Source organism: Ursus arctos, unplaced genomic scaffold, assembly GCF_023065955.2.
Source record: "Ursus arctos isolate Adak ecotype North America unplaced genomic scaffold, UrsArc2.0 scaffold_36, whole genome shotgun sequence".
NCBI classification, from domain to species: Eukaryota; Metazoa; Chordata; class Mammalia; order Carnivora; family Ursidae; genus Ursus; species Ursus arctos.
The window spans coordinates 8,806,662-8,832,734 of NW_026623050.1; the positions used below are offsets into that span (position 1 = coordinate 8,806,662).

General features: G+C 38.3%; 1 protein-coding gene across 1 annotated transcript in view; it reads right to left on the reverse strand.

Moving 5' to 3' along the window:
• Positions 1-2,296: 2,296 nt before the first annotated feature.
• The window catches only part of UBR1 (ubiquitin protein ligase E3 component n-recognin 1), a 131,137-nt gene continuing 107,360 nt past the window's right edge, over positions 2,297-26,073 (reverse strand). The window contains exons 40-47 of the mRNA XM_026479892.4: positions 20,153-20,240; positions 18,805-18,938; positions 16,827-16,935; positions 14,034-14,090; positions 11,741-11,818; positions 5,051-5,221; positions 3,668-3,769; positions 2,297-2,592 (exon numbers count right to left, since the gene is read on the reverse strand). Of these exons, the coding sequence (XP_026335677.1) occupies positions 2,451-2,592; positions 3,668-3,769; positions 5,051-5,221; positions 11,741-11,818; positions 14,034-14,090; positions 16,827-16,935; positions 18,805-18,938; positions 20,153-20,240 (881 nt within the window). The 3' untranslated portion in view covers positions 2,297-2,450. The remainder of the gene's footprint in view (positions 2,593-3,667; positions 3,770-5,050; positions 5,222-11,740; positions 11,819-14,033; positions 14,091-16,826; positions 16,936-18,804; positions 18,939-20,152; positions 20,241-26,073) is intronic.

A 26,073-nucleotide genomic window follows, 5' to 3' on the forward strand; every position in this document is an offset into this window, starting at 1 on the left:
ATTTTGCAATAAAAGATATCAATATATGCATTATTGTATAACTTCATCATGGATGGAATTTGAATCAGTGGTATAAACATGTTGCAGTCACTAGGTAGAGATCATCATCACAGTGAACCAAATGCATAGTTGTTATGAAATGACAAATGACCACTAACGGGTGAACTCACAGCCCATACACCAGCAAAATAAATTAATTATACAGATAAATGTTTTCTTCACTCTATCATTAAAATTCCTGTCAGCCCCTCACCAAAAACATTAGAAAAACACAGTTTTGGAGCCATCCTGTTGAACCAGTTCCTCCACATACTACACTAATGAAAATAAAGTGACTTTTTGCTCATTTGTAAGTAAACTCCATAAGCATAATCAAATTGTTTGCAATGATGAAGGCAAACCACTAGGATATTTGAATATAATTAGAAATCCCTAGGGTGGGGGGCAGCACTGAGACACAGATTCGTCTCCAGTGCAGGGGTCTGAATCAATCTCAAAAGTGGAACTCAATATGAAATGGGCTCTTTGGCAGGAAAGGTCTGACTGGCCATTGCAGGGTAGTCCCTCTGGCAGCTTAAGAGCTTAACCCCAGGGTTTATGAAGTGAATATAAAAAGACTAGAAATAAAAAGTCAGTTTATCTTTGCTAAACTGTGGCCAATAAGAGCAGAAGTCAGCATCTTCTGTTGCCTATTCTGGCTCAGAGTTCCCAGTCAGACAATCCAACCAAAAAAATTCTATCAGAAATAAAGGAAGATATTCTAATCATTTAATCATACTGGCAAATTGGACAAGCTGAATACTGAATTTTCTGATCCTCACTCATCAATTGTTACAAATTGTCCAGTGGAATTGTATCTGTTTCCTGATACCTTCTGAATAATAATTATTCAAGTAGAAAATCATGATTGTGTTTCTGATGCCTGTTCATGCCAATCCTTTACTGCAAAACCCACCTTTTCTTTACTTTACATAAAAATACCAAAAAACCTAACCCCAAATGTGCACCATCACTTTGCAAATGTATTTTTATTTGTTTGTCTTCTCTGAGCAAAAAGAAGATAGGAAAACACTTACACACATATATGACGGTAGTCACCAAAGGCAAAACCAGACGGTCTTTGAATGCGTCCTTCAAACTCCTAACATTACTCCAGAGACAACGGAAGCTAAAATGGAAGGTTTCAATTTATCTTCTGTCTGCTGTTTATTATCACAAGTTCTCAATATAAAAAGTTAAAGCCAAAAATCAAGAAGTCTATGCACAGATTTAGGAGAGCTCTATTATTTATAAACAAGATGGCTCAACCACAGCATATTATAACAGACACATGACCACTGATCACATGGCTTTTTTGGTTGTCTGTACTAGTCATAAAACCAGAGTTTATGAAAAGGTTGCACACAGATAACAAATGAAGGATTTGTCTTTTACAAAGACATAGAAGGTTACAGAATTGTCTTCAATCTGATTGTTCTAATTGACAGCTGCCATGCTCCATTCATTGGGGGAATTTTCTTACCCTCATTCTAGAGATAGTTTACATCAGAACTGCGTCAGGTTTTTAAAAGTCAGATAGGATGGTGCCACAAACAAGAGATAAGTGAACTCATTTTAGAAATTGGCCTTTGGAAAATAGAAAGTATAATTTTAAAAACTCAAGAAAGCTACTTGCGGTAAGAGGTGAGGACTACAGTTTCTTTGGCCCATGAGGGATGAATAATGAATACATTATCCTATCCTATCCTACTCTTGAGGTCTACAGTGGGGAAAAAAGCTTTTCTACACTAGTAGAAATTTGCCTTAGAAATGGTAACTCCGCACATAGATTTTTTAAATTTCTGGCTGAAACAGTAAGTGGCACATTAGGGGTATTTCCTTAAAAGAGAAATAATAAAAAAAAATTTTACTCTTTTGAAAACTTTCTCAGTTGAAGTATACTGCATGGTTTCTGCAATTCTTCCTTAGCTGCAGGGAAGACGACGACAGATTAGAATCCTGTCAGTGTTCCAATGTCAGCCAAACTAAACCTGGGTGTGTGGGGGATACCAAATACAAAACTGCACAAGAGTTAACCAACATTTAAAAATGTCCACAACTGCTTAATGTGACTTCATTTACCAGGCGAAGGAAATGAAATGAAGTGGGACAGATTATGAAGGGAAATGAGTTTTCTGGAAATAGCAGAATCAGACACTGGGGGTAAAGAAGCATTTTTTAGTGTTCTGGAACATAAAACAGATTAATCAATGTCCTTTTTCTCCTTTAAGCACATTTTCACTAACTGAAAGCAATACTCCGTTAAGGAATATTTTATTGATGTATGTGAATCTGGACATAGAGCAAAAGACCCTCCAACCCTTCCCCCAGCCCTCAGAAAGATCTCCGTAATTTTGAATCGATCTTCATTACTGTCTTCATTTGTGATTGTCCCAAGGCAGAGTTGAAGCTCACAATAATTGCCAGTTGAATCCAAATAACATCTGATTGGTTTCCTGGCTCCTAGCAATCTCTTCTATAATGCAGTGTTGCTGCCATACCAAATGGAGCTTCCGGTAACGCTCACGAGATAAACGGAGGGGGTTGCCCCTCCTTCAGGGGGAAGAAAAAAAAAACCAACCAACATGTAAGTGCAAATCAAATAACTGCCACATATTTCTTGCCTAAATTAGTTCACACTCTTGAGATGTTCCTAGAGCTGGGAGGAATCACCAGGACAGAGTCTTAAAAGGGATATTCTCCCTTCACCACTGATCACCATGAACTTAATAGATTAGTTAGCCGATGAAGCAGAAATTTACTCCTTGATTATTCAGAAAATAGGCAAAGTAGATCATGGGCATGATGAGACCCCCGTTTAAATGTGAGGTTTATAACATGAAGCAGTTCTATTCTTTTTCTGGGTAGTTAGTGTGATGGGGCTTTAATGGCTTTTTGGCCTCATACAGTTTATTTAGCTTTGATTTCTGGTCTTTGTATAGTGGAGATTAAGTCTGAGGTATAACATTAAGTCCTCAAATTATATTCTGCTGCTTGGAAATATTTGCTTCTTGTTGTCCTTACGACATAACAAATTTGCTGGTGATTAGCAAATATTTAAACAAAACTACTCCACATCAATTCCAAGGTTGTACAGTTTATAACACTGTGGAGCAGCTAATCCAAAATGACTAAAGTTTGGCTGTTGCAATTATGGAGAATTGGGAGATCCTCATTCCGGAGGCACTCAAGTGTCTCCGCTGGTTGGGTATTTTCGAGTTGCCTAATTCGGTAAAAAATTCTGCTTCTTTGCACCTTTCTGGAACAACTCAGATCTTATCCTCAGTCATTAACTACCTTCACCTTTTCTCCCTTAACCCAAAGACTACCTCCACACTTAAACCTTCTAAGTAATTCTGAAGAAAGGTTGATTAAAAATAACATTCAAACATTAGGATGGCTGGTATCTTTAATTTTAGAGAAGTATTACCCTCACATTCTGAAGAAGCACAAAGTTGTTCAAAATTATGTGCTATATTTAGGATGGTATCATACTTAATATTTTTTATTTCCACCTATTTAAAAATATCTCTCAATAGGTAGCATTAGTTTCTGTGTTTAAAGAACTGTTACCGTCCATGTACAATAATGTGACTAAATGAAAAACACATAAACGAACCAATCTTACTTCAAGCCAGGGTCTGTTTCTCCATATTCATCCAAGTAAGGGGCTGGATAGGCACAGCCTCTGGCTTTACCTTCAACCAGGACTACTCTGCATTCTCGGATTCTGAAGGACAAAACAACCCACAGGAAATATTATTAAATGCATGTATGCAAATGACAGGCACTACATGAAAGTTAATCTAGAGAAAAGACATTGCCAATATCTGTTAGGAATTCAGTATAAAGACAATAAACATAGACAAACAGACTAACTTGTGTTTTGTCTAAATAAAAGAGTGACCACTGCTATTTTTATTGAAGTCATGGGAAAGAATCAATGGATTTAGGGAAATGGGACCATTAATACTGACTGCATATATTGAAGAGAGGAAGGAAGCTGTCCTACTTGAGCCACAGATACCCTGGAAAATGATGCCCGAGGCTGTTTCTGTTGTTGCCCGACCTACAACCTAGACTGGGGAAGGAGCTTAATAGAAGGACAGAACAACATCTCTTGTTCTGATTAACTTTGGGCCCGAAAGAAGGTCAGCTAGGGAAGTGTCAAGCCATCTCTGGTTAGAGCCAGCCTCCAACAGTGCAAATTATAAAGAACCACTGCCACTTTGAAGTTACTCGGGCCTCTTACAGCCTAGAAACGAAGATATAAAAAGAATGTTTCTGTGCACATGTACAGGAGGGATAAGCACCGCAGAGTGACATAAACAGTTGGAATAGGTAGTGGGTTTATATGCTGTAAGTTTCCTAAAATAAGAAAATAGGTGTTTGGGTGTGGCTTCTATGAATTCATTCCCATTGTTCCAACAGATGCCTACAAGCAATAATTACATACTCCATAGTTAGTGAGATGTCCGGGCTTAAATTAATAGAAACTACATTTCATGGTGCGAATGGAAAGAAAAAGCACATCTCCACTTTGGATTTCATTTCTCTCGGGGCACTTGTACTCTTCTTCCAGAAACATGAAGTAACTATTGTTCCACTCTCAGTCTTTTGCGAGAGACCAGGGAAAATGGTTGCTCGATAGAGGAAATGAAGAAAATGAACATGTTCAGAGGACAACTTTGTATAGGTACTTTTTAAATATAAGTGTTAGGACTCCAAGCCCTTTCACCACACCTGAATGTTACACAACGCCAGAGGAATCAATACAAACTCTAACATGCTTAAAATATACCACAAATAATTAAAATGTGAACAGAATCCTTTTTTTTAAAACTTATACTGTAATATCTTTTCAAATGCAATTTCATGTGAATAACAGGTCTATACTGTTAACTTCTGATAGACCATTTCCTATCAACACACTGTCCTACCATAACAGCCTCCAGATTGGATCCAGATTCTGTAAGTTCATTATGAAGCTTCCAGAACACTCACTACTCACTTTAGGAAAATGCAGACTCCAGCTCCACAGTGAAGTGCATGAAAAATGCAAGCTCCAACCTCTTCCCCATTCACAATTTCTTGGCAGCAAATGTTCTGAGAACACAGTATGGCTCCACAGAAAAGACAGAGGACAGGGTGCTTTCGCTCATCATCTGCAGACCGTGGGCACCTCAAAGGGGAAGAAAACATTCAGTATGGTGGAGAAACAATAAAAGCATGATATATCCAGTTAGCAATGAATTGTGTTCATCACTGGCTGCTTTGCAGCAAAGAAAGCTCTTAAAACACAAGAAAACATTCATTCATTCATTCATTTAGAGAGGGAGGGAGAAAGAGAGAATCCCACACAGGCTCCATGCCCAGCATGGAGAGCAGGCTTCACGCCTAGCGCGGAACCCAGTGTAGGGCTACATCTCCGAACCCTGAGATCATGATCTGAGCTGAAATCAAGAGTCAGATGCTTAATGGACTGAGCCTCCCAGGCTCCCCAAAACACAGGAAAACATTTAATTAGATGATTCCTCTTTAATAAGGACTTAACAACAACAAAAAACCTCCTGATTAATCCACAGTAAGAAAAATTATTTTTAAATATACAGTGTCCTGATAATTCCCATAGTTTGGCAATTAAATACACCTTGAGATTGAGATACTTTATTGTAGAGTCTCGTCTTCATCTGACATGACCAATTTACAGTCAACTCCCTCCTCTGGATTGGTTTAGTCAAGCTGAAGTCCTCAATATTAGAGGAATGTGACCTTGTTAGGTGTACAATTTTTTTTAAAAATCACAAATGTGCAGAAAGGGTTCAGACACATTTCCTGTCCATTTTATTTAAGTATTGAGATCTTTAGGGTTGAAATGAGAGACTGTAGTCTTAGAGTTCACGCACGCTTTATCTGGGAAACAAAGCAAGTCTTTAGGAAGGATAAAGTGACAGAGTCGACTTGCTTGAACCAAGCAGTACGTTGAGATCTACCATTTTATACAGTAGCATGCTAGAGCCTTGCTATAACGCCCCTCCAAGAGGGGTATCATTCTCTGAATTAAAGCGATAATGGCTATTTAAAATAAGCAGCTTTCTACACTCTTATCTCTGCCTTATAATGGACATACTAGAGACATCAAGAATTCCTTTATCCGGTGAGTAATAAATAAATGCAACCACTAAGTTGAGATCCAGTGAGGCTTACAATGGGGTCAGAATAAAGAGCACCAATAGAATCTTCACCTCCAATAAGGTATTAACAGTTTATTCTCTGATCCCTCATTTCTTAAGTAAGATAAGAATATCTACATAGGAGCAGAAGGACTCTGTGCATAGGTACTCCACTCCTGTCTCCTGGAGATGAGGAGACTATTTTCACTTCCAGGGGGAAGGACATAATTCACTTCTTTTTGGATAAAGCCAAAATCTTTCACTTTTAGTGCAGGAGGGCTGAGTCCTAGTCACTAATATCCTATAGAGGAAAATAGGGGTGATACCTAAAGTATAGTAACTGGGCAGCTTACCCTCCTACAGTAGAAATGGCTCAGTCTTAATGGAAACTGGTGGTGACAATAAAACTGGAAGAGATCATAAGATTTATTTTCACTTTACTTGAAACCAGTACGTAGTAATATCAACCAGGGGGATCTTCACTGTGATTAATGACTAACACTCCTCTCAGATCCTCCTAAGAGCCAACAGTGATACTCTTTAATGCTGGGAAGATAACACCTGTGCGCTGGGATTCTGTGATAGCAATACAGCCCTAAGATCAGGAGAATCACTGAATTTAGAGCTGGATGCAATCTCTGAAATCATCTAGCAAATGTTTGAGGGCTGAGAGGTAAATGGCTCAACCATTTCTTTAGGTGGCTGAACTTAATCTGCATGGGACAAACAGCAAGGGAACTGACACCAAGATCAATTCTATCTAGTAACAGAGGTGGGAGTATGGACTGCCTAAGCCCCTGCTGAGCCCATTAAACTTCCTGGCTTGAGGGTTCAAAGCAACGGTTGTAACAGAATAGAATTTCCTTAGTCATTCTGTAGGGCAGTGATTCTCAGAGTGGGCCATATAAGGGCTCTTCAAACCCTCAAAATGATGATCAACTGCAATCCCTTTCTTTGCCCCTTCAAATGACAGCAAGTTATTTAACATATGACTAAGGACTACAATAGTCACTTTGTAAGCCAAGGCAGTTCATTAGAATTACTAACTGGCATCCTTCAACAAAATTTAAGAGTTTTTTGTGTTTCCTGAGAGCTCTAATTAAGTTTATTGAGAAGTTTGGCGGCTGTACAATGCTTACTCAATATTATGAAACTCCTAACTTAGCTTTGGAATTGCTGCAATTTGGGAAGAAGATGCTGTATTACCAGTACATCATCAATGCAGTCTCGAATAGGCTTTAATTTTCAGACTGCTGAGATTCTTGCCTTTTAATTACAAGTTACTGCTAATCATGTCATCATTATTAATCTGATTTGCTATGGGTGGTAGTGTGATGCCACCTGAGTGTCAAGGATACATAACTGCATCAATAGTAATTTTGGCCTACTATTTTTAAGACATGATACATTGTGATTCCAATATGAAATATTCACACACCAATGGCTAGGGCGGATATGAATATAATTTCTCCATTCAGGGACATTATATTGGTGGTGTGCAGCTCATGAATTTATGTTATTTGAATAACTTACATCATATTATAGCAAGATAAGTGTAAACTGTTAACTTTACAGGACATTATTTTATCACATAGAATCATGCGTTTAAGCTCATGCTGTTTTCTTACAAAAGTAACTAACAGGTAATTCATACATGATATTAGTAATGAGTATAGTATAACTTGTTTATTGTACTTCTCACCAGTCTTTATCATCCAGATTTTTTTTTTTATTTGAAAGTAATCGGTGAAAGGGAAGAGGAAGATAAAAGAAAGTCTGAGAAACACTGCTTTAGTGTTTAATTTGATTGAGGTAGGGGAGAATACGGTATCAAAAAAAGCTAAGGAGGTGTACTCCTCTCTCTAGTACCCACGCTTAAACTTGAGCCACAATGTTATTACCTGTTTTACTGTTATAATGGGATTCCATATAAGATCCTGCTTGGGGAAAAAAGGGTTCTTCAGTGTTATTGCAGTGAGAATGTGGTCACCTCACTGTAATGCACATGATACAGTGCTTAAAGACACATGTATAAAAGATATTTCTAAGAGAACTACTTGTTTATGAAGTTGAGAACAGTATTATTTGATGTACTGACCACAATTCTCCATGTAAAACACTGTTTAAAGATACATGAATAAATGATGATTCTCAGAGTGCTTAAAAAAAAAAAAAGGCTCCTGTAGCTTTAAAAAAAAGTTGAGGAGAGATATCCTAAAAGATGGTAGAGTAACGAGCTCCAGGAATTGTTACCTCCACCAATACAACTGTTGATCTGGCAAGAACTATCTGAAGCATCCTCAGCAGTGCTTAACAAAGAGGCTGGTAAATTTCAATGAATTTTGGCTTTTTGTGTAGTGGCTACCATCCCCTATCCCCCAGGCCTATAGCAGGTAGCTATGGGGGTGGCTGCCCATAATTCTGGTGTGGCTTACTGGTACCAGGATGGGTAATAAAGACATTGTCCTCAAAAATCAGGGCCGTATGATTAGTTCTGTCTGGCATCTCACTGAGAGGCCGACACAGAGATTGGCCATTGTTTCAACCCCTATGGGCTGAAGTGACTTTCTTGGCAGAGATGGTGGGGGGAATTTAAAGAGACAAAAAATTCTTTGTTTTTTTCTTTTCTTCACTTTTCATATTGGATCCAGAAATTTAAGGAAATCTCTGTCAGTTCACTGGATGACTGGAGAGATAATGGAACAGAGACTTCGGTGAACACACAATAAGGAATATAGTCTTTGCAAGAAAGAACAGTTTGGAAAAGTCACTAAAGAAACAGATACCTGCAGCCTTTATCAAGCAACAGTGGCGATTCTTGGGGAGGGGGGTAGAATCTGATTTACAGAGCTACTACATTAATATCAAATAATCAAAATGTCCAATTCTCAACAAAACTAACAAAGCTTATAGAGAAGCAGAAAATCTTGGCCTATTCACAGTGTAAACAACACTGAAAAAGAAAAATGAAGTTGGAAGGCTGACACATTTTAATTTCAAAACTTACTACAAAGCTATGGTAATTGAAAAGTGTGGTACTATCATAAGGATAGACATATAGACCAGTGGAACAGACTTTAGATTTTAGAAAGAAACCCAAACATCTATGACCAATTGATTTTCAACGTGGGTGCCAGGATTATCCAATGAGGGAACAACAGTCTCTTAAAAAATGGTGCTGGGATAATCGGAAACCACATGAAAGAAAGAATGAAGTTGGACCTCCTGTCTCATTCCAAAAATTAACTCAAAACAAATCCACAGTCTAGGGGTGCCTGGGTGGCTCAGTCAGTTAAGCCTCTGCCTTCGGCTCAGGTTGTGATCCCAGGGTCCTGGGATTGAGGCCCGCATCAGGCTCCCTGCTCAGGAAGCCTGTTTCTCCCTCTCCCGCTCCCCCTGCTTGTGCTCTCTCTCTCTAATAAATAAATAAAATCTTAAAAAAAAAACAAAACAAAAACAAAAAACAAATCCACAGACTAAATATAGAGTTAAAACTATAAAACTATTGAAAGAAAACAAAGGGGTAAATCTTCATGACCTCAGATTTGGCAATTAGTTTTGACACCAAAAGCACAAGAAACAAACAAAAAATAGATAAAATGAACTTTTCTGCATTGAAAACATTATGAAGAATATGAAAACACAACCTACAGAATAGGAGAAAATATTGGCAAAATAAAAATCTGGTAAGGGCTGAATATCCAGAATATATTGAAAGAGAACAGAAGAGGCCACCCCAAAATATGCCATTTTGGCATACTGATTATTTTGAATTAAAGTTACTTAAGAAACAGCAGGTGCAAAAAGGACACTCTGACTCTCATTTGATCTCCTGAAAGCAGGAAATAAATCTCCCATATGAAGGTATTCTACCTATACCAGAAGGATAGAAAGAGTACCATTACTGCCAGAATAGGGAATTGAAGGTCAAGAAGGCTGTATAAATAAACTCTCTTACTTCTTCATTAATTTGGTACTCCAAGCCTAACCGCTTTGTTTTGTCATATCTTCACAAAAAATTGTTTCTTTGACTAAAAGGTATAAACCCAGTCATTTCTCTGAGTCTCATATTTCTATGAGCTCTGATATATGCAAAATTAAACTTTTCTCCTATTAATCTGTCTTTTTTTTTTTTTTTTAAAGATTTTATTTATTTATTCGACAGAGAGAGAGAGACAGCCAGCGAGAGAGGGAACACAAGCAGGGGGAGTGGGAGAGGAAGAAGCAGGCTCATAGCAGAGGAGCCTGATGTGGGGCTCGATCCCATAACGCCGGTATCACGCCCTGAGCCGAAGGCAGATGCCCAACCGCTGTGCCACCCAGGCGCCCCTCCTATTAATCTGTCTTATGTCAATTTAATTATTTGGCCGAAGAACCCAGAGGGAAGAAAGGAAGAGTTTTCCTCCCCTTCAATATAAAGAACTCTTACAACTCAACAACAGACAGTCCAATTACAAGGTGGGCAAAAGACTTGAACAGACATTTCTCCAAAGAACATATACAAATGTCCAACAAGCACATGAAAAGATGTTCAACATCAGTGGTCATTAGAAAATGTATATCAAACCACAATGAGCTACCATTTTATACCCACTAGGATGGCTTTAAGAAAATAGAAAATAACAAGTGTTGACAAGGATGTGAAAAATAGGAGTCCTCTTATATTGCTGATGGGAATGTAAAATGGCAAAATTATGGAAAACAGTTAGTGGTTACTCAAAGATTTAAACATAGAATTACCATAATGACCCAGCAATTCTACTTCTAGGAATATACACCTAAGAGAAATGAAAATATATGTCTACATAGAAACTTGTACATGGATGTTTACAGTAGTATTATTCTTAATAGTTAAAAGGGGGAAACAACCTAAATGCTCATCAGTGGATAAATGGATAAACAAACTCTGGAATATTATTATTATTATGTTTAAGATTTTATTTTTAAGTAATCTCTATACCTAACAAGGGGCTAAAACTCACAACCCTAAGATCAAGAGCCGCATGATCCACTGACTAAGCCAGCCAGGCGTCCCTACAGTGAAATGTTACTTAGCCAAGAAAGGACTGAACACATGCTACAACTTGGATGACCTCAAAAGCCCTACTAAGTGAAAGAAGCCAGACACAAAAGGTCATATAATATATGACTCCTTTTATATGATATATCCAGAGTAGGCAGATCCATGGAGACAGGAAGCAGATTATTGGTTACCAGGGGATTGGGAAAGAGGGAAATGGGGAGTGATTACTTAGTGGATACAAGGTGTTTCTCTGGCATGATGAAAAAGCTTTGAAACTAGAGAGAGGTGGTGGTTGCACAACACTGTGAATACACTAAACAGCACTGAATTGTACACTTTATCATCATTAATTGTATGTTTTATGGTCCTCACCTTAATAATAAAAAAGAAATTGACAATCACTGTTATAAAGGATGCTCAGTGGTCACTTTAAAAAAAAGTTTGCTAGTGGTGGTGCATATCAATTGCAAGCTTAAAAATTTTTTAGAAATTTATTTCTTCTTACCTGAAATGAGAAGCTTGATTTAGGAGGCAGCTATAGTCATCAGGAAGCTCTATCAAACTATTTCTTTTTCTAGGGTATCTAGAAATGTAATTTAAAAGACAATTTTACTTCTGAGTAAATAAGCCCATGTCAAAAATTGACCAAGTAATAGAAGAGTGTTTTAAAAATAACAATAGGATCCATACTTGAAACCCATAGTAATTCCTCCTGTTGACTACATTAAATCCAAGTTTCTCAGCCTAGAATTTGAAATCTTTCATCATCTGGTTTCCTTTCCAAACTCAACTCTCACTATTTCCTAAGACTAAATTGTTGTAGCTGCATTTCCATGATGGATAGGAAGGTGATATAAAGATGTTGTTAAGAACACAGCCTCTGAAATCAGACAACCTCCCTATAAATCCTAAATCCTCTGATACGGGACAAGTCACTGAACCTAAGCCTGTATTTCCTGGTCTGTAAACAGAGGATGGATATATTATGTTTTCTCAGTCATAAGGCATACCATCAATTTAATAACACATTTCTGAAGTGGCGGGGGGAGAGAAATATAAAGACTCATGCTGATTTAAGAAATGCTAAATAGAAATAATAGTATGGAGGAACCTCACAGCTGTTGAGAACTCAATAAGATATTGAAGTGAAACATAATATACTTAGTATTTGATAACATGTTTGCAAATATTATTATTCATTCTTATAATACAGATACAATTAAAGCCTTGCATGCATGCCCTGGGAAGGCCATCTGAATAATGTGGAAATTCTATCCTCAAACCCCAATCAACTTAAATTCTTTTTAAAAAATTATTTTTTTTATTTGAAAAAATAAAAAGCAAGAGAGATCACAGAGGGAGAGGGAGAAACGGACTCGCCGATGAGCGGGGAGAAACTGATGTGGCACTTGATCCCAGGACCCCGAGATCACCACCCAAGCCAAAGGCAGATGCTTAACAGACTGAGCCACCCAGGCGCCCCCCCGGTCAACTTAAATTCTATAATTCCTTTTATGTCCAGCTAAAAATTATCTCCTCTAAGACTAACCTTGCATCATTAAGAACCTTTTACTCTTTAAATTTCTATAGCATTAACAGTATATTCCTTACACTACTTTATTTTATGTCTTTAGTTTAATGTACGTAATTAGATTCTAAATTACCCATGACCAAAAAGCTGTATGTGTTAGGTCTTTTAACTCTCCCAAAATATTTTAGCACCATGCTGAAGAAATAGTAGTTGTCTAAAAGGCACACAATGAACTGAAATAAAGGAAAAATTGTGTGAGATTAACAGTTTTAAAATAGGTACTCATCTTTTAAACTTTTCTCTCTACTCTTTCTTTTCTTGGTGATTTGAATAATACTACATCTAAGTTATCAAAGCTGGATCTATAATTTCTAAATCACGAAAGTTGGGTTAAGGAGTAGGTAGCATATGTACATTCACGGTAAAGGGGAAGGACGTCCGAGAGGTAAGAAAGATGAGAGGAGAAGGTGGCAAACGCACACTGTGTCACAATGCTTGCTTTAGCCATGGAAAATGGTACTGATGTTAGCATGTAAGGTTGGGGGCCAATTCCTCTGCTTGTTTACGGATGCAATTCAACTGGAATAAAAATTAGACACATACAAAATATAAAGCAGGCCCTGGAGAGGATACAAAGAAAATAAGCATGCAGTCTGGGCCCTGGTGAGTTTACTGTTTAGTGCTTTGTGGTGCTGGCAGGCACATGTGCACACACACATCTGAGAGGACATTACTAGGGAAGACTTACGGGAGGTCACATTTGAACTGGTCTTTGAGGAAGAGGTGGATTTTGGTTAAGCCATAACTTAAGGGAGAGAGGAGGGCTGAAGAACAGTTTTGCTGGGCAGTCTCTAAGTACATAAATCGGAAGGGAAGGGGAAGAGGGAATAGTTCTATTTATATCTTACTCTATTCTCAAAAGGAAAAAAGTGGTGTATAAGAATACTGTTACTACCTTCTGATTTTAATAAATCGGCAGTTCCGAGATGCCATCTCCTCCTGTGCCTTTTAATAAACATGTACGAGCTTAAGGAAGAGGAGCTGGTGGAGTCAAAACAATTTAAGAGGGAAAGGATAGCCACTCCAAGAAAAAAACCAATTGTAGGATGAATCCAATTTCTGGCAAAGACCTAACAGAAATGTAGGAAACAATGCACTGAGTGAGAATGAAGAGAATGAAGGAGACCAAAGCATGTTCCACAAACCAACTACTTTTGGAAACACAACCTGTAGATGGGGGGGGAAAGGATTGAGAAGTAAAACCAACCTGACTACGGTGCTTTTTTGCTTCAAACAGTTTAGTAATACAGGATCTGCGCACCACCTATATGGGGAGCCAAGAGAAAAGCAAACACATTATCACAAATTCAGTGCAGTGCTCATCAATGAGCTACCGGCTCCAAATCTTTCTGTCCCTTCCTTCCATGTTCTCTCTGCTAGACTTCTATCTCACATCTTACCCCTTTGCTTTTCTTCTCTTCATTTTTCTGTCTGCCTATTTATTTTCCCCCTTTCTTTTATGCGTCTCTTTTTAATTTTTATTTATTTTTTTAAAAAGATTTTATTTATTTATTTGAGAGAGAGAGAGACAAAGATAGTGAGAGAGAACACAGGCAGGGAGAAGAGGGAGAAGCAGGCTCCTGGCTGAGCAGGGAGCCTGACATGGGGCTCATCCCAGGGGATCATTAACTGAGCCAAAGACAGACGCTTAACCAACCGAGCCACCCAGGCACCCCTATTCATCTCTTTTTTAAAGGGTTAATCAATCAAGGTCTTGCTAGAAAAACAGAAACCATTCTGAAGATGGAATTTAATACCAGGAATTGGTAATAAAGGTGACAGAAGGGCTGCGAAGCCAACCAGGAGACAAAAAAGCAAGGTAACCCAAAGATTAGCCAATAATAGGAAGCCACCACCTCTCCCAGGCTGAAGGAACAGAAGGAAATTGTGGTATTATTAGAGCCCGGGGGCCGGGGTCAATGGTGGATACTGGAACCACCGTGGACTTCTTGGCTAACAGGAACTAGAGCCAGAGAAGAGCTACTGCCACTGCCAGAGACACCGCACAAAGCAGAGAGAGGTAGCCTGAACACTCAGGCCTCTGTTACCCTGCTAGTGCCTCCTACAGGCTGAATGTAGGCAGAAGCCAACTGACAAGAAAGACTGGGAAATATGGCCTGCAAGTCTCAGTTCCCTGTACTACAGAGAACTCAGGTAAGGCTCTGAGACAAGAAGGGCCAGGAATGGTAAAGGGCAAGGACATTCTGTTTCAAAGTTTGAATTTTTATCATTAACCTAGAATAGCAAGTTCAAAAGGTACTGACTTCCAGAATATACAAGTAAAATTAGTATAACCTACTGTAATTGTAGTCAACACAAAGCATGACAGTGATTTTTTGGGATCCATTTTAATTCATTTAATCACCCTGGAGATTAGAACACCTCGTAAGAAATGAAATACACAGGAAAGAACCTAAAAGAAGAGATGAAGGCACAGAAAAGACAGCAGGAGACAAGGAGACATTCACACAAATTCTGACATGGGCATGGAAGGGAAAAAGACACTGATAAAGAAAAAGAAAGATAAAGGCAGAAAATTGAAAAGATTAAGGAAATCATGAGGGTGATAATGTGATTTATAACAAGAAATCTATGTATATGGTCTTCAACCCAGTTCTGGGCACAGGGCTCCTAAACCCTTGGACTTTCCTAAGTGATAAGAGTGACAAAAGATGTCTTTGGGGGCTGGTTGCCAGGAGAACCAACCATGTGGAACTTTCAGCTTACTCCAACCTCCAGGGAGGGGAGAGGGGCTAGAGGTTGAATCAATCACTAATGGCTAATGATTTAATCAATCGTGCCCATGTAATATAGCCTCCAAAAAACACCAATATGACAGGATTTGGAGAACTTGCACACTGGTGAACACGTGGTGATTTGAGGAGAGTGTTGCGTTCAGGGAGTATAGAACCTGAGCTCCCTTTCCCCATATCTTGCCCTATGTATCTCTTCCACCTGGCTGTTCCTGAGTTATACTCAGTTATAATAAACTGGTGATCTAGTAAGTAAAATGCTTCTCTTGAGTTCTATGAGCTGCTCTAGCAAATTAACTGAACCTAAGCAGGGGTCAATGGAGTCTTTGTCCTAATGGTCAGAATCACAGGTGATAACCTTGGACTTGCTAGTAGCACCTCTCTGAAATGTGTCTGTGTGTAAGTGTGTCAGTCTTACATGACGGAGTGCTTAACCTGTGGGATCTGATGCTATCTCCAGGTAGATAGTGTCAGAATTGAGTTGAATTATAGGACACCCAGCCGGTGTCAGAGAACTGCTTCCTGGATGTATGGCCAAAACACCCTCCCCTAAACACATGTTGGAAGTGGGTGTCAGAATCTCCAATGGGGATAATAAAATAAGAGTAACAGTGAGAACTGATTATTAAAACAATGCTACATGTCAATTATATTTCCAAAAAAAAGAGATGGAAAATGGTAGAGGCAAAGATAGGGAAGGACACTAGAGGTTAGGAAGGTAGACAGTGATCAGGAGGGTCAGTAAATAATGGCGTAGAAAGAAGGCTTTTCTGGAAAAAAGACACACCTTTCCCAGAAAATACATTTTGATGCACCAAATGACTTCTTTATTTCTCCTCAGGCACCCTCCAGAAACATGTGCTACCATGTGAGATATGCTACTGTTCCGGATATAACTATCGCCCCAATTTGGCTTCTTTTGGTATTTAGCTGTGACTCTGTGGCTGCTGACAACATGACTCCTGCCCTCCCGCTCAGCCTGCCTGACGATTTACAACTGGCAAGAAATGGCAGCTGGGAGAAGAGTAGTACAAGGAACGGTAATCACAGTGGGACAAGTGGAAAGTCCAGCTGCCTATGGCTGCTGGACTTATCTCTGATTCGTTGAGTGTGTGAATTAGGAATCCCTATATTTTTGCTACCCACTTTAATCAAGTCTAATCGATCTAAAAGCTTAGCAAATAATTTTAATTTAAAATTCCCAAACTGCATAATGACCCAACAATGACATTTTGCTCTCAAAGTACCTCTGGAGAAGGGGTCTCACAGTATCCCAATATTCCTGAAAAAGCAGGAACAAATTTGTGGGTAAAGATAGATAGCTACAGAGTGCACCATACTCTCCTTCTGCAGGATCTGCAAGAGAATAAAAATACATTTAATAAGCACATTATTCTTACCTGGTCAACCTGTGGATAGAATTTCTTCATTGTTTATGTTCATTTCTATACTCTATAAAACTGGGTGACAAATGAGCCACAGTGATCCTTTCAAAATGCAAATCTGATTCACTCTCCTGATGAGGTTTCTCCAATGCCACACCACCACAAGGTACAAAACACAAAGTCCTTATCATGGCGTAAAGGCCCTATATGATCTGCCCCTGGCTGCCTCTTGAACTTCATCTCCTACCACCCTCACCCTGTTCATTCTGCTTCAGCTACACTAATCTCTTCATTATTCTTTGATGATGTCAAGCAAAGCCTTTGCCTTTAGTGTTCCTTCTGCTTAGGAATACTCTTCCTTCAACCCTCTGTCCAGTTCAACCCCATCTTTATTTCAACATCTCTTTGCTCCAAGTGTCCTCAAAGAGAAGTCTTCTATGACTATCTACTAAAAGTATTACTCCAGCCCAGCACTCTATCCCCATGACCTGCTTTATTTTTCTTGGTAGCACTTATCACCACTTGACATTATAATATATACATTTATCTGTATACATTTAGTCTCCTCCCAATGAAAGACTTAATCTTATTCACTGTTGTATTACAGCACCGACTAGATAAATTTATACATGATTTTCTAAAAATGCAAACAACAGATCTGTACTGGCAACTACCTGGAAAGTAGCTCCCCATTTAGAGGCATACTATGGAGATAAGTGTGGGTTCAGTTCTAGACTGCCACAATAAAGCCAGTATTGCAGTGAAGCTAGTCAAGTGAATTTCTGGCTTCCCAGGGCTTATTAAAGTTGTTTCTACTAGACTGTAGTCTATTTAGTGTGCAATAGCAGTATGTCTAAAACAATAATGTACTGACCTTAATTAAAAAATATTGCTAAAAAATACTAACCATCATCTGAGCTTTCAGCAAGTCATACTCAATCACCACAGATCACCCTACCAAATAAAATAACGAAAAAATTTGAAATATTGCAAGGATAATAAAAATGTGACACAGACATGAAGTGAGCAAATGCTCTTACAAAAATGGTGCTGACAGACTTGCCTGCCACAAGCCTCCAATCTGTAAAACCAGGGTACCTGCGAAGCACGATAAAGTGACGCACAATAAAACAAGCTGCGCCTGTATACAGAATCAGAACGGGCCCAGATCACAAGCCCTACGGAACTGAGTTCAAGAAGCCGACCGCCAGTGAAGCTGACCTGTTCAGCTGAATCGCAAAGGACAAAAGCAACACTGAACAATTTTGGTGACACTTTCAAAGTCATACAAACGTTCTGATTTTTACCCATACAAAGCCACAAGGAAGCCTGTCGACTTTGATCTAGATTTAAGGCAAGTAAAGAAGAAAGGAAATGATTGTTACTCAGATACACGTGTCCTTGGTTTGTCTCAACAGGCCTCTCCTAGCAGCACTGTAGTTCTTTTAATGGTTTTAATGTTAAAAATTCAACTAACAGAGTATACAATAAAGTTTTCCTCCTACTTAGCCAAAACGTTCTCTTCCCTAAAGGTAACCAATGTTTCTAATTTTCTGCATATCCTTTCAGTTATATTCTGTGTGCAGACATTTTATAAGCTCAAGTACCTGAACTATACACAGATAGGAGCCATGAGTAGGTTTTGCATATTATGAGGCTAATTTCATTTTTGATCTCACCTTTAACCTACACCATGGCAGGGGCACATATGCTGGGAGTGAACACTGATGAAAGAGATATAGAGAATTGATTTTGCCTGTCCCCACCTTATATTTTTGAGGTTGAAGATAAGGAAAAAAATCCCTTATTTGCTACTCTGGGATTTTATTTTCCTACTTACTGGTTAGCAGTTCTTCAGGTGGAGTTACTCCAAGTAAATAGTGGAAAAACAATGCAGCACAGCGAAGGTAAGGGGTGATGCCATTCTTCAATGAGACCCACAAATACCAGCCAGGAACACCACACCCAATGCAGCTAAGAGTCAAGAATTCCAGAACAGAATACTGATCAGACTAAAAGTCTAGACACATTCCCTTTTAAAAACATAGCTAAATCTTTAAATATTTTTTATCCATTTAATGCAAAATATTTAACTGGCAGTAGCTTCCGTCTTTAAATCTTCTAAAAGTTTCCTAAAGAAAACCACAGATTTTGCATCTTTTACCATGCAGATTTTTATTTTTTTATTTTTTGATCTCTTTTTTAAAAAATTTTTTACCATGCAGATTTTTAAAGTAAATAACTATTATCTTCATTTTCCTAACCCTTATGATGAAAGGAACCAGATACATTTATCAATAACAAAAGAAGTTAGCTAAAAAAATTAATACTTTGATTTCTGTATTCAAATTGGTGATTCATAGGACAATGAAACAATTCTATATGATACTTAACAATACTACCACACAAAGAGTGAACCCTAATGTAAACTACAGACTTTAGTTAATAACAATGTATTGATACTACTTTATCATCTTTAACAAATCTACTAATGCAAGATGTTAATCACAGGAGAAATCGGTGAGGGGAGGGAGTAAATGGGAACGGTTTGTACTTTCTGTTCAATTTTTCTGTAAACCTAAAACAGCTCTAAAAAATGAAGTCTAGTAACACACACACGCACACACACACACTTTCTCTCTCTCTCTCTCTTTTCTCACACCCCACACCTTCAGTGCCTAAACTAAAAAACAAAATGAAACAGAAAACCCAACTAAAAATTGATGAAGAAGGTGAAAACAGAGGAGAGAGTTTGGTAGCAGGTGGAGCTCAGTGGGGCACTCCTATTATACTTTTGGTTTTAGCCTCTGCACTGCCAACGTATTTCACATGTTAGAGAACAGTCTTAAAAAATCTCTAGTTTGTTAAGTGCATCAACTGTATAGATTGCTTTAAAAGGATGACCTATTTTCTATTTTCTACATTTAAATTCGAAATGATGCCACTTGTTAAAATTCTATCATTTTTTTGCCTATGTTCCCAGAACAATTTACAAGAGTAAAGATGTATCCAAACTTGTTTCAGTCTCAGAAACAAACAAATGGGTAGCTGTTATTTCAAAAGCCCTTAACTGATTTTTAAAAACTGGAATTAAAATGGTTCAAAATTATTCCACCAAACAGCTGAACTAAGAGGTGGAATTATTAAATCAATACTCACATAGGGTGGACTAATGGACTGCTACTCACCCATTTGTATATTGAGAAATTTCTGCCAAGAAAGAAGATGCAGAACGAGCCTCTTCACTCTCTTCTTGAACCTGAGCAAGGGGAAGGTCTGGAAAAGAAATTCTGAAAGATAAATCTATGAATTTGCTATTCAATTCATAAATTACACTTCAATTTCATGGTTCTAGGATAATAAACAATGTCAAATCAACTGAGGTTCTTTTCCTTGTTCTCAATCTAAATACCTGATTTTAAATATTAAAACTGTTGGGTAAACTTTATCAGTGTGTTAGGTAAAGAAATAAATACGGCAGAATCACATGGATATTTAATAAATATTTTTCTCAGGGTGCCTGGGTGGCGCAGTCGGTCAAGTGTCCAAATCTTGGTTTTGGCTCAGGTCATGATCTTAAGGGTCATGAGATCGAGCGCCACATCAGGCTCCGTGCTCAGCAGGGAGTCTGCTTGAGATTCTCTCTCTCCTCACAAATCAATCAATCAATCAATCAATCTTTTAAAAATAAATAAATATTTATCTCATTGTAATATGACCAGATAATTAGTGGTCATCCGCTCTGAGTTCCTAGGAGTCTTAGCTAACAGGCAGAAATTCAGCCTCGACGAAGGAAGTAGGTTGCTGTCCTGTCTTTATGCTCAAGCAATGAAACACATTAAAAAGAACCCTGTAAGGTAATTTTCCTTCATTAATCTATCCTTAAGGAGAACCATCCTAACCCTTTCCAGCAATTGCTACCTCACCCAACTTAGGTTAAAACTCTGGGTAAGCCACTTAAGTTCTCTGAACTTCAGTTTTATTATATTAAAATGGGGATAAAAATGCCAACCTTGTAGTTCAACATGACAGATGGTTACAGCCCATTTGAACAGTGCTCTCGTTTTAAAAATGCTTTTAAAAAATATACATTAATTCATCTGAAAGACAACAATTAAAATTACCCCGAGTCTCTTACTTTGGTTGGATATTTTACTTTATTTTTATTATTTTTTTAATTTAATAATATTTTTAATTATGTTAGTCACCATACAGTACATCCCTAGTTTTTTTTTTTTTTTAAAGATTTTATTTATTTATTTGACAGAGATAGAGACAGCCAGCGAGAGAGGGAACACAAGCAGGGGGAGTGGGAGAGGAAGAAGCAGGCTCATAGTGGAGGAGCCTGACGTGGGGCTCGATCCCGTAACGCCGGGATCACGCCCTGAGCCGAAGGCAGACGCTTAACCGCTGTGCCACCCAGGCGCCCCTATCCCTAGTTTTTGATGTAAAATTCCATGATTCATTACTTGTGTATAACACCCAGTGCACCATGCAATATGTGCCCTTCTTAATACCCATCACCAGCCTATCCCATTTCCCCCCCTCCTCCCCTCTGAAGCCCTCAGTTTGTTTCCCAGAGTCCATAGTCTCTCATGGTTCATTCCCCCTTCTGTTTACCCCCCCTTTCTTTTTCCCTTTCTTCTCCTACTCATCTTCCTACTTCTTATGTACCATAAATGAGTGAAACCATATGATAATTGTCTTTCTCTGCTTGACTGATTTCGCTTAGCATTATCTCCTCCAGTCCCGTCCATGTTGGATATTGCTAGTTTTTCTTCTTTCCAATTAGCATGTCTTCAGGAAATGCACACTTTTTAAACTTATTTTTTATTTCTTTAAAGGATATAAATGGGTAGTTTATTTTTTTTTAAGATCTTATTTATATATTTGACAGAGAGAGAGAGAGACAGACAGAGAGCACAAGCACGGGGAGAAGCAGAGGCAGAGGGAGAAGCAGGCTCTCCGCCGAGCAGGGAACCGGACTCAGGGCTTGATTCCAGGACCCTGGGATCATGACCTGAGCCAAAGGCAAATGCTTAACTGACTGAGCCACCCAGGCATCCAGGAAATACACACTTTTTTAAATAGAGGAAAATATATTATCATATTGATATTTCCAATTTAAATATAAGAGTTCAATATTTGTACATGATTGTTTGAGGTAAATTTTATATGAAATGAAACATACAAATATTAAAAGTACCATTTAATGGGTTTTGACAAATGCAAATACCCATGTAACAAGATATTTTAAAATTAATAAACTATTTTTTAAAGCAGTTTTAGGTTCATTACAAAACTGAATGGAAAGCACAGAGTTTCCATATACTTGCTTTCCCCACACATCCATCATCATCCCTGATTACCGACATCCAGCACCAGAGTGGTACATCTGTTACAATCAATGAACCTATACTGACACATCATTACCACCCAAGGTCCACAGTTACCATTAGGGTTCATTCCCGGTGGTGTACATTCTATAGGTTTTCACAAATGTATAACATGTATCCACTGTTATAGCATCATACAGAGCAGTTTCACTGCCCTAAAAATCCTCTGTGCTCCGCCTTTTCATCCATCTCTCTCCCCTAACTTCTGGCAATCATGGGTGTTTTTACCGTCTCCAAAGCTTTGCCTTTTCCAGAATGTCATATACAGCTGACCCTTGAACAACACCAGGGGCTAAGGGTGCTGACCCCTGGCACAGTCAAAAATCTACCCATACCTGTAGCTTTTGATGCTCTAAAAACCTTACAACAGCCTGTTGACTGGAAACCTTACTGATAACATATCTAATCAACTAACACATATTTTGTAATTGTATTTTATATATATATGCTACATGTTATAGTCTTACAATAAAGTAAGCTAGAGAAAAGAAAATTTATTAAGAAAATCATAAGAGAAAATACATTTATAGTACTATACCGCATTTATTGGGAAAAAAAAACCCATATAAGTAGACCCTCTCAGTTCAAACTGGTGTTGTTCAAAGGTCAATTGGAGTTGGATTCATACAGTATGTAGCCTTTTCAGATCTGCTTCTTTCGTGAAGTGATACACATTTAGCTTCCTCCATGCCTCTTCATTGTTTGAATGCTTGCTCCTTTTTGGCTCAAGAATATTCCATTGTCTGGATGTACCACAGTTTATTTACTCATTCACCCACTGAAAAACATGTGGTTGCTTCCAAATTTTGGAAATTATAAAGCTGCTATAAACATCTGTGTGTAGGTTTCCATATGGACACAGGTTTTCAGCTCATTTGGGCAGACACCAAGGAGAATGACTGCTGCATCATATGGTAGGAGTATGCTTAGCTTTGTAAGAAAGTGCCAAACGGTATCTCAAAATGGCATGGAATTCCTTCCTTTCGGCAACGAATGAGAATTCCTGTTGCTCTACATCCTCACCAGTACTCAGTGTTGTCAGTGTTTTGGATTTTAACTATTCTATTGGATTCGTAGTGATATTTTACTGTTCTAATTTGCAATTCCCTAATGACTTATGATACTGAACATCTTTTCATCATATGCTTACTTGCCATCTGTAGACCTGTGACATCTGTGAGGTGTCTTGTGCTTATTTTTTTTTTTTTTTTTAAAGATTTTTTATTTATTTATTCGACAGAGATAGAGACAGCCAGCGAGAGAGGGAACACAAGCAGGGGGAGTGGGAGAGGAGGAAGCAGGCTCATAGCAGAGGAGCCTGATGTGGGGCTCGATCCCATAACGCTGGGACCACGCCCTGAGCCGAAGGCAGACGCTTAACCGCTGTGCCACCCAGGCGCCCCTCTTGTGCTTATTTTTAATCAGGTTGTTCATTTTCTTATTGTTGAACTGTTAATAGTTGTCTGTTATTTTATCAATCAGACGTGTCTTTTGTATATTTTCTCTTAGTTTGTGGCTTGTCTTTTCATTCTCAACATTGTCTTTTGCAGAGCAGAAGTTTTTTATTGTAATAAAGTCCAACTTACCAATTATTTCTTTAATGGAGTGTACCTTTGGCGTTGTATATAAAAAGCCACTGCATAACCAGGGTTATCTAGGTTTTCTCCTACACGATCTTCTAATAGTTTTATAGTTTTGTGTTTTACACTTAGGCCTATCAACCATTTTTTTTTAATGAGCCATTTTTAGTTAACTTCTATAAAGCTTGTAAGGTCTGTGTCTCTGTCTTATATGTGGGTGTCCAGTTGTTACAGCAACATTTGTTGAAAATCAGGCTATCTTGGCTCCATTTGTCTTTGCTCCTTCACCAAAGATCAGTTAACTGTATTTATGTGTATAGATTTTTTGGGCTCTCTATTCTGGTCCACTAATCTACTGGTCTGTTTTTTCATTGTCTTGATTCCTGTAGCTTTATAGTAAGTCTTGAAGTCACATAATATCAGTCCTCTGACTTTGTTCTTCCCCTTCAGTACTGAGTTGGCTATTCTGGATCTTTCTCCTTTTCAAATAAACCTTTTTTTTTTTTTTAATTTTATTTATTAGAGAGAGAGAGAACACGAGCAGGGGGAACAGCAGGCAGAAGGAGAAGCAGGCTCCCTGCTGAGCAAGGAGGCCAATGTGGGACTCGAACCCAGGACACGGGGATCATGACCTGAGCCAAAGGCAGATGCTTAACTGACTGAGCCACCCAGACATCTCTCATATAAACTTTACGATCGGTTTGTTGATATCCACATAATAACTTGCTGGAATTTTGATTGGGAAATTATGGAGTTTTACTTAACTTTTCTGAATTTATTCTTTTTTAAAAGTTTTCACTTTTAATTCCAATATAATTAACATATAGTGTTATATTAATTCCAGGTGTACAATACAGTGATTCAACAATTCTATACATCATTACTCAGTGCTTCTTTTAAATGTACTTTTAATCCCCTTCATTTATTTCACCCATTCCCACATCCACCTCCCCTCTGATATGCTCTTTTATTTTATTTTTTTTTAAAAAGATTGTATTTATTTATTTGGGGGGGGAGAGAGAGAGAGAGAGAGCGCACTAACAGAGGGAGGGGCAGGGAGCCCACTGAACAGGGAGCCTGATGCGGGGCTCGATCCCAGAACCCTGGGATCATGACCTGAGCCGAAAGCAGATGCTTAACTGATTGAGCCACCTAGGTACCCCTTTATCTTATTTTATATTTTAAGTGTTATTATTTAAGTAATCTCTATACCCTAAGTGGGGCTCGAACTCATAACCCCAAGATCAAGAGTCGCATGGTCTTACCACTGAGTCAGCCAGGTGCCCTGATATGCTTTATTTTAAATGAGTTCCCTCAGCTAATTTTTTTTCATCAAGAACATTTTTTACTTGAAGCATTACTTTAGAATGCACAGTTCTGAATTTATTCTTATGTCTCCTCCTTCCTATACTGAAAATCTTGGGTCCCAATAACATTAACCCAAACACTTGGCTTATCCTAAAAAGTACCTAAAATAATTTCAAAATAACAATACTAGTACCGCCAATACCATTTGTGCCACTAATATGAATTCAGTTTAGTGATTTTTTTTTTGTTAGTGCTTTTATTGTCAGAATATATCCTATTAGGGAAGGACAGTTGAAATACTGTGTTTTAGGGGTGCCTGGGTGGCTCAGTTGGTTAAGCGTCTGCCTTCAGCTCAGGTCATGATCCTGGGGTACTGGGATTGAGCCCATGTAGGGCTCCCCGCTCAGTGGGCAATCTGCTTGTCCCTCTACCTCTGCCCCTTCCCACACTCATGCACTCTCTCGCTCAAATAGATCAAATCTTAAAAAAAAAAAAAAAAAAAACTACATTAAAAAGACATTCGCAGGAGTCTTTGCTCAAATCCCTGACTCTCTACGTTACCTAGGGGCAACTCTTATACTTCTATTGTTTCATTTATAAAAAATATAAGCAAATAAGAATATATCTGCACACATATACCTAAAATACCTTACACAAATATATTATACTACAACTACTGTTCTGTACACTTTTTTCACTTAATAAGTATCTCCTAGAGATTACTTCTTCAGTAGATCTTGCTCATTTCTTTGTACAGCTGCAGAGCATTCCACCATATGCATATATCACAGGATATTCAACCAATCTCTGGGGGCTTTGTTTTTC